Source organism: Pezoporus wallicus, unplaced genomic scaffold (genome assembly GCF_028554395.1).
Source record: "Pezoporus wallicus isolate ANWC-B61680 ecotype Strahan unplaced genomic scaffold, APGP_CSIRO_Pwel_v1 contig_3324, whole genome shotgun sequence".
Taxonomy (NCBI): domain Eukaryota; kingdom Metazoa; phylum Chordata; class Aves; order Psittaciformes; family Psittacidae; genus Pezoporus; species Pezoporus wallicus.
In genome coordinates this window covers 1,364,941-1,379,037 of record NW_026643042.1, presented here as the reverse complement: position 1 = coordinate 1,379,037, position 14,097 = coordinate 1,364,941, and the positions used below count along the sequence as shown (strand labels likewise).

The window sequence follows — 14,097 nt, the reverse complement described above, 5'->3', positions numbered from 1 at the left end:
ATATTGAACGCCATCAGATTTTTTTTGTAGCTTTTTTTTTCTGCATAAGTTAGGTATTCCTGGTGTTAAGGACCAGGTATGAAACAGTTTCAGCCTTAACTGTGAATTTTAGCACAAATATTAACAGGGGCACATCTTGCATTCTTCACTTCGGCAGCCTCCTCCACTAAATGATGTGAGTTGCAGCTGATCCACATTCCTCAGAACAAATAAGCAGGTGTGGACAGGCAGAGTTCACACAAGCAGGGCCTATCCACAGCCTGGCTACAACACATCAGAGTCCTTCTAATGGCAATTCTTTTAAAACGTGGCAACTGAAGTAAAATTCCCTCTAATTGAATACTGATCTGACAAGTCTCATTGCCTGGTGGTGTGGATACGTTTTTCACAGATGCACCCACATACTGCTTGAGCTGACAAAATGGCTGGTCAGCGACCTGTTGCCTTGGATGTAATTGCTGCTATTGCTGTTTTTTGATTTCGAAGGGGCATAAAAATCCTCAAATGCATGTCTCTGCTATAATATAGCCAGGCTGCAGTTTGAGAAGTACTTTACATGCTGCTCCATTATTGTACATGCCACCAGCAGAGCAGAAATCTGCAGACAGAATTGTGCTCTGCCCACTGCCTTGAGGAATTAACCCCAGAGGAGCTAGTAGTGTGAAAGAGCCAAGCACAAGCTGTTCCCTGAAGCAAAGGAGGGGCCAAAATACCACCACCAAGAGCCATCTCCTCTAAGACATCACAAGACAAAACAGCGAGGCAATAGTATTGCAGTATGTGTGTGAAACAACTGTAACTGGTAAAAAATGGGATTTTCCAGCCAGTGATACCCTATTACAACAGCCTCACCTGTGTCAGTATACAGCAAGATGCTATATTTTAAACAATCATGATCTCACACAAAGAATAAGAGCATGTGTCAGCCTCAAAGGAGGACGAGTTTTTCAGAAGTATGCTCTAAACCTCCTCTCTCCTCCTTTTGGAGACACAGTAATGTAATGCACTGATGACAGATATGCTACACACAGTCAAACCTCAATGCCCATGGCAATTTATTTGGGTTTAACTGCAATAGAAACAAATGAGGAGGCTCGCTGGTCAGGCAGGAGCTCTGCCCCAGGCTGGCATGGTGTGGGCAGTGACTTGGCCATTTCTGCATGGTACAAAGCCAAGCAATTTGGTTTGAGTGGGTGCTCTGCACAGAGGCCACCCTGGGGTGTCCACACTGCCTGCCCAGGACATGGCACAGAAGAAATGTGAGGTACACCGCACCAATCATCTCAAGCACTGCTGAGCTGATGAGCTCAGGACTGCTGCTGCTGCCAAATCTGGGCCGGCTCCTGTGCACCTGGGGTGATGGAGCCTTGCTGAACCCAAGCTGACCTTATACAAAGCCATGAGATGTCTCTACGCGGATTCCATCAGCACATACAGTCTTATCTTTATCGTCTAGATCTTTCTAACAGAACCCCATCACCTCATTAAAGATACACAGTTTAGTGTCTTGTAAGTTTATTCTATTAACATGAAATGTGAAGAAACAAGAAAGCATTAGCAATGCATCCATTAGCAGTTACTGTACAGGTCATGTCACCGCACATGCCCAGCCCATGCATCAAACATTCCACCCCATTTTCATTTAACATAAGCAGAACCCACAGAACAGGTACAGTCTGGAAACAAGCTATTTTACTCTTTTTCTTTCCCCTCTGGTCAAAGGGAGATATAAAGCTACTCTCAAAATATGGTGCTAGAGTATGAAGTATACAAACATTAGTACACTGTTGAATATACTTATCTGAAAGCAACTTCAGAAAGAGCAGCAAGGCTGTTTCAGGGCTGGTTTTGGGTCCCTGAAAGTAGGCTGGGTTGAAAATACTGACAACCTTCCCAACAAAAGAACACAGAGGTGCGTGCAATGACAGCTCTATACACAATCCCAGTCCAGAAAGACAAGTTACCAACTGACTTTCTAACTATTACTTCTCCTATTGTTCTTATCAGGCACCACTTTTTCCAAAGTATTCATTACGCTTGCTGTATGTATATATCTCTCAGAGCAATGAGAACAGGTAAGGCAGGAGTTTCTGGAATGCTCTTTAAAATCACCCTGGGAAAACTGGCCCGCGGGATCAAACCACAGGGCAGGACCCCTATCCTCAGTTCACTCCAGCAGCCAAGCATGGATCCACCGTTTCTGCTGCTTTTCACTGGCTGAGGAGATAAACCTTAGGATTATGCACTAAATCCCTTACTCAGCAAATCAGAGATACACCTAATGCCTTCTAAATTTCTTCATGAAACTATTTTTCAGTTTCTTTATAATGGTAAAAGTTATAAATGGGGCTCCACCAGCACCACAGCAGTAGGCAACAGCAGTACAGTATCACTTGAGTATTTCCTGTCTGGAATTTAGGCTTCATTCTGAAATACAACACAATCGCACGCAACATTTGTATGACTGAGGAAACACAAGACGCTTGCCGCACATTTATTATCTTCCTGGGGAAATGATATAGAGGACAAAAGAGACTATACTTACTCCCTCCCCAGCTGCTTTTACAATCTAATAATTTATTTCTCCTGGACATAAATTTCAGATTTAAACGAAATCCCCGAAACCTAAAGATGCCACGTGGTATAGGCTTGGGCTGTATTTCTTTCTATTTTGAAGATGGAGTGCTTAATGCATTGCTCTGTTAACCAGTAGCCTTAAATTTCAAGGGAGGGGGGAAGAGACAAGCAATTAGACTGTGGCAGACCCTATATGCAAATTCAGATGACTGTGATTACTAACTTCATACACGGAGTTAAAAATATCTGGTTATTGAAAATGGTTTTCTCATTCCGTGGGGGTTTATCTAGGTATAGGCTGAGATATTTATTTTTTCTGCAACAGCTGTATGGGTGGTTTCTTTTACAACATTTTCCTTACACAGTAGCTATATATCATTCATACTTCTGAAAGCAGGCTCTTTCAATGATGTAAGAAATCTCTGCAATCAGAAACAACCATATCTTCTTTCAGAAAAATAAAACAAATAAAATACATCTCCAAACATCTTTAGTCAGCAGCTAAGATAGCAGTGCTCTTAAGGCAAATGTAAAAATCCAGGGTATAATTTCACGTTAACTGTTACAAATATATCCATCTGTTCACAGACTAACTAGTGACTGAAACTGATGAATCCACTGCAATGTAATTTTCAAGCTCACTAGTGCCTGTTCTCTTCTAGTAATAAAGTAAATGCTTTTCAATAACTGTGCTACTTTTGAATGCCAATTTCCATTTAAGAAGGTTTGGGTTCTCTCTAAAAAAAATATATATATAATAATAATAGCAATAATAATGATAATAAAAAAAATAATTAAAATAGCAAATGCCTTTTCTTTCCAAAGGTCAAACTAAGCTTTTAAAGAACAAGCAACATTTCAGCAAGGCAGAGAGGACAAAACTCCAATCAGACAAATGGACTGTGTAATGATTGAGAACCATGGCTGCCTCAGGTTTCCTGAATGGGCTGTACTATAGAATATGGCACAAACAGTCTGATGTTGAAGCTTATCTCTCTTTTACTGCAGACAAGAATATATATAAATAATGAATGTGGCTGGGGATCTGTGCTTGTACTATTGCTGGTTCTGCAAGATGAAGGAGCAGAAACATACACTGCTCCATGTTTTTGTTATTAGTGAATCCTTGTTTTCCAGCAATAAACACAGAATATTTTATCTGAAATAGCTTCTGCAGCACATGCAACATAAGTTTCAGCTTTCTGAAAGTGCCAGCAAATTGCAGAAAGATAAGTTACAAAGACGTACCTGATTTGCTGTGATGAATTGTGTGCATGCCTCAGTGATCAAAACGGCAGCTGAGACCTATTATATTTAATGATCTAGACATTTCTTGTGAAAACACTCAGGCATATACTGTTATGTCTGGACAAGCATCCCCATTTTGCTCTAGCAGCAAGCAACTGAAGAGACTGAACTTTTAAAAGGATGCTGTACATTACCTTTGATGAGCTTTTTAAACAGAGGCTGATCAAGCTCCACTATTTTCTTTAAATAATGCTTATGTTCTTCCTTTTCGAGTGCAGCATCCGTTTTCCTTTTAAAAATGAAGTCAGTTCCTTTGGATGCTAGCGACACTCACAGGAAGAATCAGAGCTAGTCTGTGCTCAGACCCCAAACTACTTTCCACAGCAGCTACTACAGCAGAACAAAATGAAAGGGGCTGTATTAGAGAGCTCTTCCCACCAGCAAGAAAAAAAAATGTAGCAAGACTTTTTGAAGAGAAAACTACAGTTGTTTTTATTATTATTATTATTTTACTTTAGTTGCCTACATATTACGTAAATGTTCTGTTTCTAATTTAAGGACAATGTCCTGCTTAGAAAGACATGCGCTACCAAGCCCAGCACACCCAAGCAGTGGTACCCGGATCTGCTGTCCCTGTGCAGCCAGCTGTGCTGACGGCCATGCTCACAAACCTACCACTTACAGCCCCTTTGCTCTGTGGCTCTACATGGGAAATGGGGCTTCATACCACCTTCCTCTGGAGACAGGAATTTCAAATAGTGAACATATGAATGACTTCTGAACAAAAGCTTTGAGACTTCCAGGGCTTTACAACTGACTCCTCCAAAAATTTCCTGAAAGGATCTGGGTATATTGTTCAACCTCTGCCTTTCCAAATTTGTAAAGTAGAAAAAAACAACCTCAGTAAAAGTGCTGGTGAGCTTAATTCATTCATAGCTGTAAAAACCACAGAGATCTGCAGAGAGCAGCCACACAATATTCTTCCTACCACACATTCAAGAGCTCATATTATACCTCCCTGGTCAGTTTGAACCTCTTTTTACCATTCATTGTTCAGCAAAACACCAACATGTGGCGTTTGACTCCAGAAATAAGGATTTCAAAGTGTTATTTCACTCACCTGAGGAGTTGCTAAATACTATCACAGTGGTAATTTGTGATAGTGTAGTAAGGAATAAAGAAAAGGTATTTAACTGTTGACATAACAAAATTAATTTTCCATCCCTAAACTTTTTCTCATTTCTTCTGTGAGCTCTGATGCAATGTTACTGACTGGCACTGCTGAAATGCCAACTTGCATTTCTCATCCTTAATTTCTCTCTAAATGTCATTAGTAATTGTTATTGCCAGACCAGAGAGTGCAATCTGGTCTTTTTGAAAGAAAATCCATTTCTCATTTCTTCTCCTGCGCTTCCTCCTTTTGGTCAAGGATGGATGTTTAACACAGACCATGCACTCTGCTTCCAAGAAGATGGGAATTCATTAATGAATTGGGAAGTAAAACATTCCTGCTTTATTTATTTACATATACTATGCCTGGATCTTTATGAATACCAAATCGTACATTCAGACTGTTTTTAAAGCACGTCTTTCAAGAGCACTAGCTCTTGTTAATTGAATAAAGCTAACAAGTAGGAGAAGGAAACACCCTATAATCTGCACATACAAACTTCTCCCTGGATGCTTGCATAAATTATTCTTTTTGCTGGGCAACAATATTGTTAAAGATAAAAGCATATTATATGTTTTTTTCTTTCTTTCTGTCACCTGGAAAAAAAAAACCTCTTTAGAGAGATGCATAAACTGGTCTAACTTTGGTCTGGATTAACGTGTTATCCTCATTTACCTGTGCAAGTAAAAATGGTTTCCATTACCACTGAGAAGGCAGGTGAGCTTAGACATCTGTGTGCCTGGGAAAACCTGCAAGTGTAAAAGGCTGGCTCCTTGCATAGCATTATATATTTCACCCATGATTTCTGCACTTATGTGCAGCTCCTGCAAAATTTGGTCTCCAGTACTCAGTGGCACTTTGAGTCAGTTTTAGGAGGGACTCCATGATGTGACACATCTTTAGCTCAGCTCCCTGTAATCAGCACGCCTTACATTTGTGTGTCTGCATTGTTTTGCCATGTATATAAAGTAATTAGTTCAAAACTAGGCTGCATTTCCATTATCTATTAACTAAAGGCATCTTATCTGAAATAAATAGACATTTGGACATTTCCAGCCAGGAACTGTGCTGTCAATAAACACAATTGATGCATATACATTGTCCCTTGGCGGCTTACCCTCCTGCCCATCTGTTGGGATGGCATGGTGCCTACGCGAAAGTTGATTGGACCCTTGCCCTAGGGCATAGATGACAGGCAATGACGGGTTTAGCTGGGCAGCCTAAGCACCAGATCCAAGTGCCATCTCTGCTGTAGGAAGCCCCTTCTGTGTGCCAGCACTGCCACATTGGAAGGACATGCCTCCTTACACTTCATCACACATGTTGACACTTGGGTGCTCTTAAGTGCATTAATGACCGAAACGATGCCTTTCACCTTGCTCCCTTCTTTTTTTTCTCCCCTGCCCTGCATAGCTGCTGGGTTTTCTGCACATTAATGTGAAGTTGTGAATTCTTTGCTAGCCAGGGCCAGCCACAGAACAGCATTAATAGTGTAAGAAATGCAGGAGGGTTTTTTTGTTATAGGACATGCTACTCCAGTGCCAAGCTTCACCTCAGTTGACTCTCTGCAGACTTGAGAGATCTTTCTGCATCTCACTGAAGATACCTCAGGGATGATAAAGATGTAGCAATATATTGATCAGAATCATCTTTCCTAATGAAAAAATACTACATCTTGTCACTACATCAAACACAGGGCAATTCAAGCTTTCTGCACCATGCTATGTTTCAGCAGAAGTGGCCACACACAGAGGCCATACAGTCTGGATTACACGCCTGTTCCAACAGCATCCCCAGCAGGAGGCTATGGAAACACCACCTCGTTCTGTGCTGTGGAAGAAGGTGCTGGCAAATCACATAGAGGTGCATGAGCATGAACAGCCCTTCCTCTTACATACAGCATTAACCTCTGCAGATGTCAGGCCAGGGAAACCTCCAGCATCACCCACACTGAACCTCGACTGCAGCTATGCAGAGCCTAGCTACCTCCACACTCAGTCTATGATAGCATGTCTTAGCTTTGGGCCTTATGAAAGCTTCTTCCTAACCCCAATTTTTTAAATAGCCAGCTATTCCCCCTCCTCTGAATTTAAACACATGTACTGAAAAACAGAGACCTAATAAGTAAAACTCTTCCCTACTGTGACAACAGATCAGAGATAAAACTTGTGGTTTTGCAGTCCATAAAGAACATTCAGGCAGACAGACTCAACATGATGGGTATGTGCCTACAGCGCTTTTAATTTTTAATTATTGTTAGTTATAATTATCTGACTGCGTCTGAATGAAACCCAGCAATATGGCTGGAATAGATTTTGGTATTCTTGTAATTTATTAGCTTTGTAACTACTAATAATTAAAATTTAACAATACTCTAAGCACCATAGCAACATTTTTTAAGAAATGCTAGACAGATCTGCTAGGATAACTGACTAGGTTGTTTTCAGGATTTTTAGAGGAGGACTAACATTAAAAAACAAAAAGAAAGAAAAAAGAAAAGGGAAGGATTGATAACAGACTGACAAGCCTATAAACAACCAAAATGCAAAGATTCCACTTAAAAGAAAAAAAAAAGATTTTACTTGCAGGAAATGAATTCTACCTGATTTTGTAGGTAAAACTTAGAAAGAGTTTGTTTTCAGCAAGAAGCTCCTGGTATTTAACATCTAAGTCACACATAAGTTCTGAAACACAGCAAAAGTTACACTAAGTGGAAGTACTGCCTTGAGATAGAGCCACATTTCAGGTCCCATTTGTCCTGCTATCCACATGCTCCTCCAGGGAAAAATATTTCCTGCAACTTCATCAAAATACCATACATTTGCTCTTCTCTCACTGACTGTAAGGACACTGGAGCCCAGAAGCACCAAGACATTTCAGTGTTGCAAGCACATAGGGTTGTTTGGAAAAAATATTTTACTCCTATTTTAGTAAGCTTTCCTGTATCCACTGGGAGTAGGTAAAGTCCATGTTTCAAGTAGGAGCTGGAGACATTAACCACTAAAAGATTTTGAATAGCTAGGCATAGACCTGAAATTGCTTAAGTCTCTTTCCAGTGCTCTGACCACTGGTGGTAAACTGAGCCCTTAGATGCAGCCCTGTAGACTCACCTGGGAGCAAGTGGGTCACATACAAACCAAGAGCCTCTCATTTCCCCCGCATGCTTCAAGGGACACTGTTTTACGCAGATGGCCCCAAGGACAATTGTTATGTGCAGCTGGAGATGTTGCTCCTTATTGCCCCACTCCCAGGGAAGCCACCAAGTGTACAGAGCAGGGTCCTAATGTACCCCATTGGGGACATCAGACTGTGGTGGCTTGCTCCAGTGCCCCCTTGCCTGGGCAGAATGCCTCTCCTCTCCTCTATAGGAGTCGCATCTAGCATCAAGCTGACATTAAAAGCAGACTTAAAAAAAAGAAAACCTGCTTAGAGCTTGATCTGCTGTAATCAGCAGAAAGAATCCCAAGGACTTTGATGTGGACCAAATCAAGCCCCTGGAGGACATTCATGGTAAATCATTATTAATATAATGAGTGCAATTTCTGTGCAGCAGCTCATGCCTGTTTATGGATATATGAAAATTGCCAGCTTTTCACATAAAATAAAATGAGGAGGGAGACAGACCACAGTGTTAGCCAATGAGCCATAGTAGCCACTCTCCTTTTGATATGGTTACATTTAAAGAAACTGGGCACTTAAAATGACAGCAAACTCTTCAAGTGAAGCTCCCTTAATTCAGTGGTTTGACATATCTCCAAATCTGAACAGAAAAGAAAGCCCTTTATTCATAGCAGGCAATAAAACACCTGAACACCTGTGCTAGGAAAGACCTGGCAGGTACCCTGGTCCCCTGGTACCTGGATTATTTGCGCATTGTTTATTATATCCCTTGCCTTAGTTTTCATCAATTGTAATCATTCAGGAGGGAACGGTACGATTAACAGTACACAAGCAAACAGCAGGAATTAATCCTTTAAATGCAAATACTTCATTGGTTATGTGATGGCTCCTTGGAAAAAGCAATGTGGCAAAAAACTACATATGAAAATCCTCCTTATGTTTCCTCTGAAAACCACTGATCAGTCACAATTTGCTTAATGTAATTCTCAACACAAGCAATTGAGGAGGTATCTTTCCCTGCTGAGAATTACACCACAAATATAACTCTCAGCACCCATTATGTGTCATAATTTCTGACCCATCTTCAGTGTTGGCAGGGCTCCCTGCTACGTTTTAAATAGTAGAGGCCAAATCTCGAGTTGTCAAAGAGCTAGCTCATCTCCCACTTCTGAGTGCCCCATGTGTTGCTCTGGCTCCAGGCACCTATGAGAAGCAGGCATGCTGGCAGCGGCTGGCAGCTCCTGATATGGGTGCTAGAGACAGAGGTCTGTTTGACAGGGCTGCTTTTGCCCTACATGTGAGGACACCTCTACACTTGTATCTGTAAGCATGCTTCAGTATGGGAAATGAAATGCCATAGCCTTGGTGTTCTATATATTAGCTATAAATTTACTTTTTTCCAGATTTTCATCATATTCATAGCTGTCAATCTTACAAACTGAGGATGTGAAAAACATGTAGCTGCCAGCCTTTCCTCTTCTGCCCTAAGTGTATGTGGGGTTATCACACATACTGTTTCCTTTGTGTTTCATACTTAACCTTACCATGTTTTCTTTCCTTATTTCCAAAGCGATAATGTAAGGAGTTAACACTGTTTTCTTCTGGCAATGTCATCATGTAACCTCACTGACTCATCACTCCAAATTCACATCAGAATTTCCACAGTTTGTAAAATGAGCTCAATTCCTCAGAGTTTTCTTAAGCCTCAGTCATGGCTCCATTAGATGGTGTAAAATTCGAAGCATAAACCTATGTTAAAATACAACTACTCAGAAGGGCAAAGAGGGTTTGACTGCCTCCAGAACATTACGCTGCCAAAGCAGTATTTGCACTAACCACAAGAAGCACATTTACAGGGGCAATGTTTCTCATCACATGGCACACATTTCTGGGGTTATTATTTGGGGTTTACTCTGTTTAAAGAAATGTTCACAAACCAGCAGGGCCAATTCATGCTTCTCCATGACTTCTCTAAAAGTTGCTTTTGCCCAGTGCTGCCTCTCATTTTCCTCACCCTCCTTGTTTTAATTGCTTTTCTGTAAGTACCCCATTCTGAAGTGCTTCTTGAAATACCTGAATTTTAGTTTTTTTGGTTTGTGTTTTTGTTTTGTTTTGGTTTTATTTAATTTTTTTTCAGTGGTTTCATTTAAAATACAAAGAAGTAAAAGCTAAAGTTGATGTAAAATAACTAGTTGACACTAGTTATTTTACATCAGTGGGAAAGCAAGATCATAACGGAAAAGTCAAATTCATCAAGTAGAATCCCTTGTTGGATGGTGATTTGCCCACATAAGAACAATTGCACAGTTAAGAGACTAAAAGATTTAAGCAGATTTAACCCTAACTAGCAACTGAACAACCGGTCCATTAAAATAATACTAAATTTCCATTACTAAACAAAAATATAACCAACAGTTGAGGAGTTTAGAACAGCCAGCTTACAGATCAGAAACTGATGAGAGAATTTTGCTGAGGTAGACTGGCTCAAAAGTTTTGAGCATTTCTAACTGCTTTACACACACGTTTTGAGTCCTTCTTGGCTCAGGTATTTGGATTAGTAAAATCCCTGGCATCAAGTAAACATGCATTTCTGAGTCACTGCTAAGATAAAGACTAAAACTGTGCAGCTAAGAACAGAATTTTCATTCAGCCAACACCATTCAAAACTACTCATGTAATTATTATGAGCACAAAATTTTTAAGTGCACACAAATCCTGCATGAAAACTGGAAAATTACAATCATAATTTATCCGATTAAAGCTGCTATTTGCAGCAATTTTGCAATGCGCAACACTTCAGAATTGTGACACTATGTAATTAAAACTCTTAACTGCAAAAAAACGGGCACTGTAAGGACTATAATTTCACATGGTTCTCTTTACTTGATCATCTGATTTTAAAGGTTAATGCAGTGACCTAGGAAGCCAGTGTGCCCATTTTAATTGTGCTGGCTTTTTGACCAAACATCATTTTACAGGAAAAATTACTGGAAAAATCAGAGATGGCTTTGCAAGCCACTGTTGCCTTCTTAAGAACGTTCATAGTGAGAGAACACAAACCCAAAATCTGCTGACTTTATTAAAATATTAACTAGGTATAGTTAAAACTTTTGTACACTTATGCAAATCAGGTTGCTAGAACAAGGGAAAAAAGAGATTCCCCTTGGAGACAAAAGAAAAAAAAAAAAAAAATTAAAAAGATCAGCCACCCTTCCACAGCATGACACCACGACACAAGAGGAGCAGCTTGGGAATTCAGCAAGATAAATAAAAACCCTCCAAAGTTTAAGTAAATGGTTTGTAAGGCTAATAGATTGCAATGAGGCACACAATACCATTTCAGAAAGAGACTGCATTTGACAGGTGATGGCAGCGGTATTTTGGTGACCGTGCTACACAGGTAGGATATGACTAAGAAGGATGGCCAAGTGGACACCTCCCCTTGAGATCTCTTTAGACGGGCAAGCTCCAGCAGTCCATTCGCCATGAGGTACCAGGTACACACACCATGCTGGTTTTAGCATCTACCTGGATTTAGCAACAAAGCTACCCATGTAATTTAAACCCAAGCCTCATAGCATGATGCCAAGGTGGTCCCTAGGGCCACGGCCCCAAGAGTGCTGCACCAGCATACCCAGGTCAAGGGCCAACCCCTCCAAAAGCCTTGCTGCACCCAGGCATGGGTTTGTGAAGGCTCAAACTGCTGTGGCCTCCAGTGCTGCCAGGGAACTGGTATGTAATGCCTGGTTTGCAGAACCTGCATCTTTTTAATGTACTTGTGCCTTAGTGCAGCCTCTAATTAAACATGTGTTGAGCTGCACCCATGCTTTGCTCTCATACCTCAGTAGGGAAAATTCTTTTACTTCTGACTTAACAATGAGAAAGGGGAGGGGGTAGCTACCATTTGTTTAGTCTTTGTATGTTAATAAGTCTCTAAATTATTAATAGAACAAAAGAAATTATTTACAAGGTGTTTGACGTAGACATGTCAAGATGTACCAATACTACTGTCAAGAGAAATACTTAGAAAGAATCATGATATCTGTCTTATTTATTCATTCCAGCCATGCTCAGAGACCCCTTTCTCCTGATAGCACCCAGGGAGGCATGAGGAGACTGAAAGACTGTTTAAGGGCAGAACAGACCATATCAAGGGTACACACCTTTTCTAAATGCTAGACAAAGGTGATGGCTGCACAGAGAAATCAACAGCTTTAGCTTTGCTTTTACTCCTGTGGTAAACATACCTGAAGCTCTGTTTGAAAGAAGAACTTCTGCGGGCACTGTGAGCAGTCATAAATTTTATCTTCCTGCCCATGGACTGCAAAGATGTGCTGCTGCAGTTTGTTTGCCTGTACAAAGACTGAAAAAAACATAGTACGATTAGTTAAGACTGCTTCCTATAATGCATCTTGTCTTGAACTGCACTTTTATGATTGCAAAGACTCTGAGAAGCCCAAGGATATCTGCCAGAGAAGTGCTGATACACTCTGTTCAGCAGAATTTCCTTACAAGTAGTCAATTTAGGGTCTCCAGACTGGCAGTCAGCTTACTTCTAACAGACTCTATATGCTGCACGGATTTTTGATATTTCACATAAAGCTAACACTGTCCATGGGTAACTGGAAGAACTCAGTCATGAGACCAAAGAGAGGACGTCACTGCTCCTGTGGGGAGCCCTGGGCCTGTGGCAGGTGCATCGGATGCATTTTTAATGCAGGACAACTGGGCCAGGAGAAGCCTTGATGGCTGGGGTCTGAAAGACACGTGGCCCACAACAGCATTTCTGGCAGGCATGTGAATCTGAAAGGGCAGGCTTGTCACAGTTTTTAGGCCTTTTAAATGGGTTGTCCATTCAATAGATATAAAACCAGAAGATTCTCATTTAACATCACAAATATTACAGCATATACATTATGATTTTGAATCAAACTAATAGTATGACTTTATCAAGTGAAATTTGAGGTGAAACATATTGAACCACATGTTTTAGCTGGTTAAAAATCCACCTTATTTAATTTTTGTTTCTTTTTATATGAATGACCATCAGCATCTGAAAATAGCTTCTTCAGTGGAATTAAACACATGCTCTCAAAGAGTTGTTTTAGAGCATGTTTCAGGAAAGGATAAATTAACTCCAAGCTCACAGAAAAAGCAGATTCTTAAATTGTGTACCACCATGAGAAAACTGGGCTGAGATAGCAGCTGACAAAATGGCACAGTTGTACAATTTGGTTTATTTATTTATTGAGTAAAGGTTTATCAAACCTTAACTCAAGTGAGCCTCACCACCATGAGTAGACCATGAGCTACCTAGTCTTTACAGGGTCCTTGCTAAGGGGAATATGAGCTTGCAAGCGCAGGTCCATACCATGCAAGTCTTGCACTTGGAAACACATTGCACCTTCAAGCCACAAGGTATAACTTTAAAGGGTCTGAAGTGTGGGGGGCAATGCAGAACCTGCTGCACATGGCAGCGCTGTTCAGTCTCAGACACCACAGCACTGCTCTTCAGAGCGAGCCCCAGTTTCAGACAGACAACACTTTTAACATTTCCAAGCACAGTATTTCTTTTTCCCAAGGAAAGGAATACAGTATTTCACAAATCCCCTGAGTGTCATTTCTGGATCTAGCCATGCATGCTGAGGCTTGTCTTGGCCTCCCTGTCTTACCTGTGAAGCAAACAGGGCATTTGAATGTGCCTCCCATCCCCTCAAAGCTGTGCTCAATCAGGTGACACAGGAGCTTTGCTGGAGAGTCAAACATCTGGTTACACAGCTTGCACTCATGATTGATTCCTTCCTCTGCAAGGTTCAAATGATACAACTTGTTAGTGACACAGCAGATTAGTATAGGGGATGCAGCAGCAGCAGTTGGGAAGAAACATCTATGCTGGCACACACGACATCATGGACCCACTTACATTGCCATGGCCCCGGCCTCACCAGAGAAGCCAGCTGAGCTGCTCATGTGGGGCATGC

General features: G+C 41.0%; 1 protein-coding gene across 7 annotated transcripts in view; it reads right to left on the bottom strand.

The window, feature by feature from the left end:
* The window catches only part of ZNF423 (zinc finger protein 423), a 234,453-nt gene that overhangs the window by 9,098 nt on the left and 211,258 nt on the right, over positions 1-14,097 (bottom strand). For 6 of the 7 annotated variants that reach the window (XM_057396534.1, XM_057396536.1, XM_057396535.1 and 3 more), the window contains 2 exons: positions 13,789-13,920; positions 12,364-12,479 (listed from right to left, as the gene is read on the bottom strand). The exons of the other annotated variant lie outside the window; for it this stretch is intronic. In XM_057396534.1, coding sequence (XP_057252517.1) covers positions 12,364-12,479; positions 13,789-13,920 — 248 coding nt within the window. Of the gene's footprint in view, positions 1-12,363; positions 12,480-13,788; positions 13,921-14,097 lie in introns of those variants that run through there. 7 annotated transcript variants of the gene reach the window in all.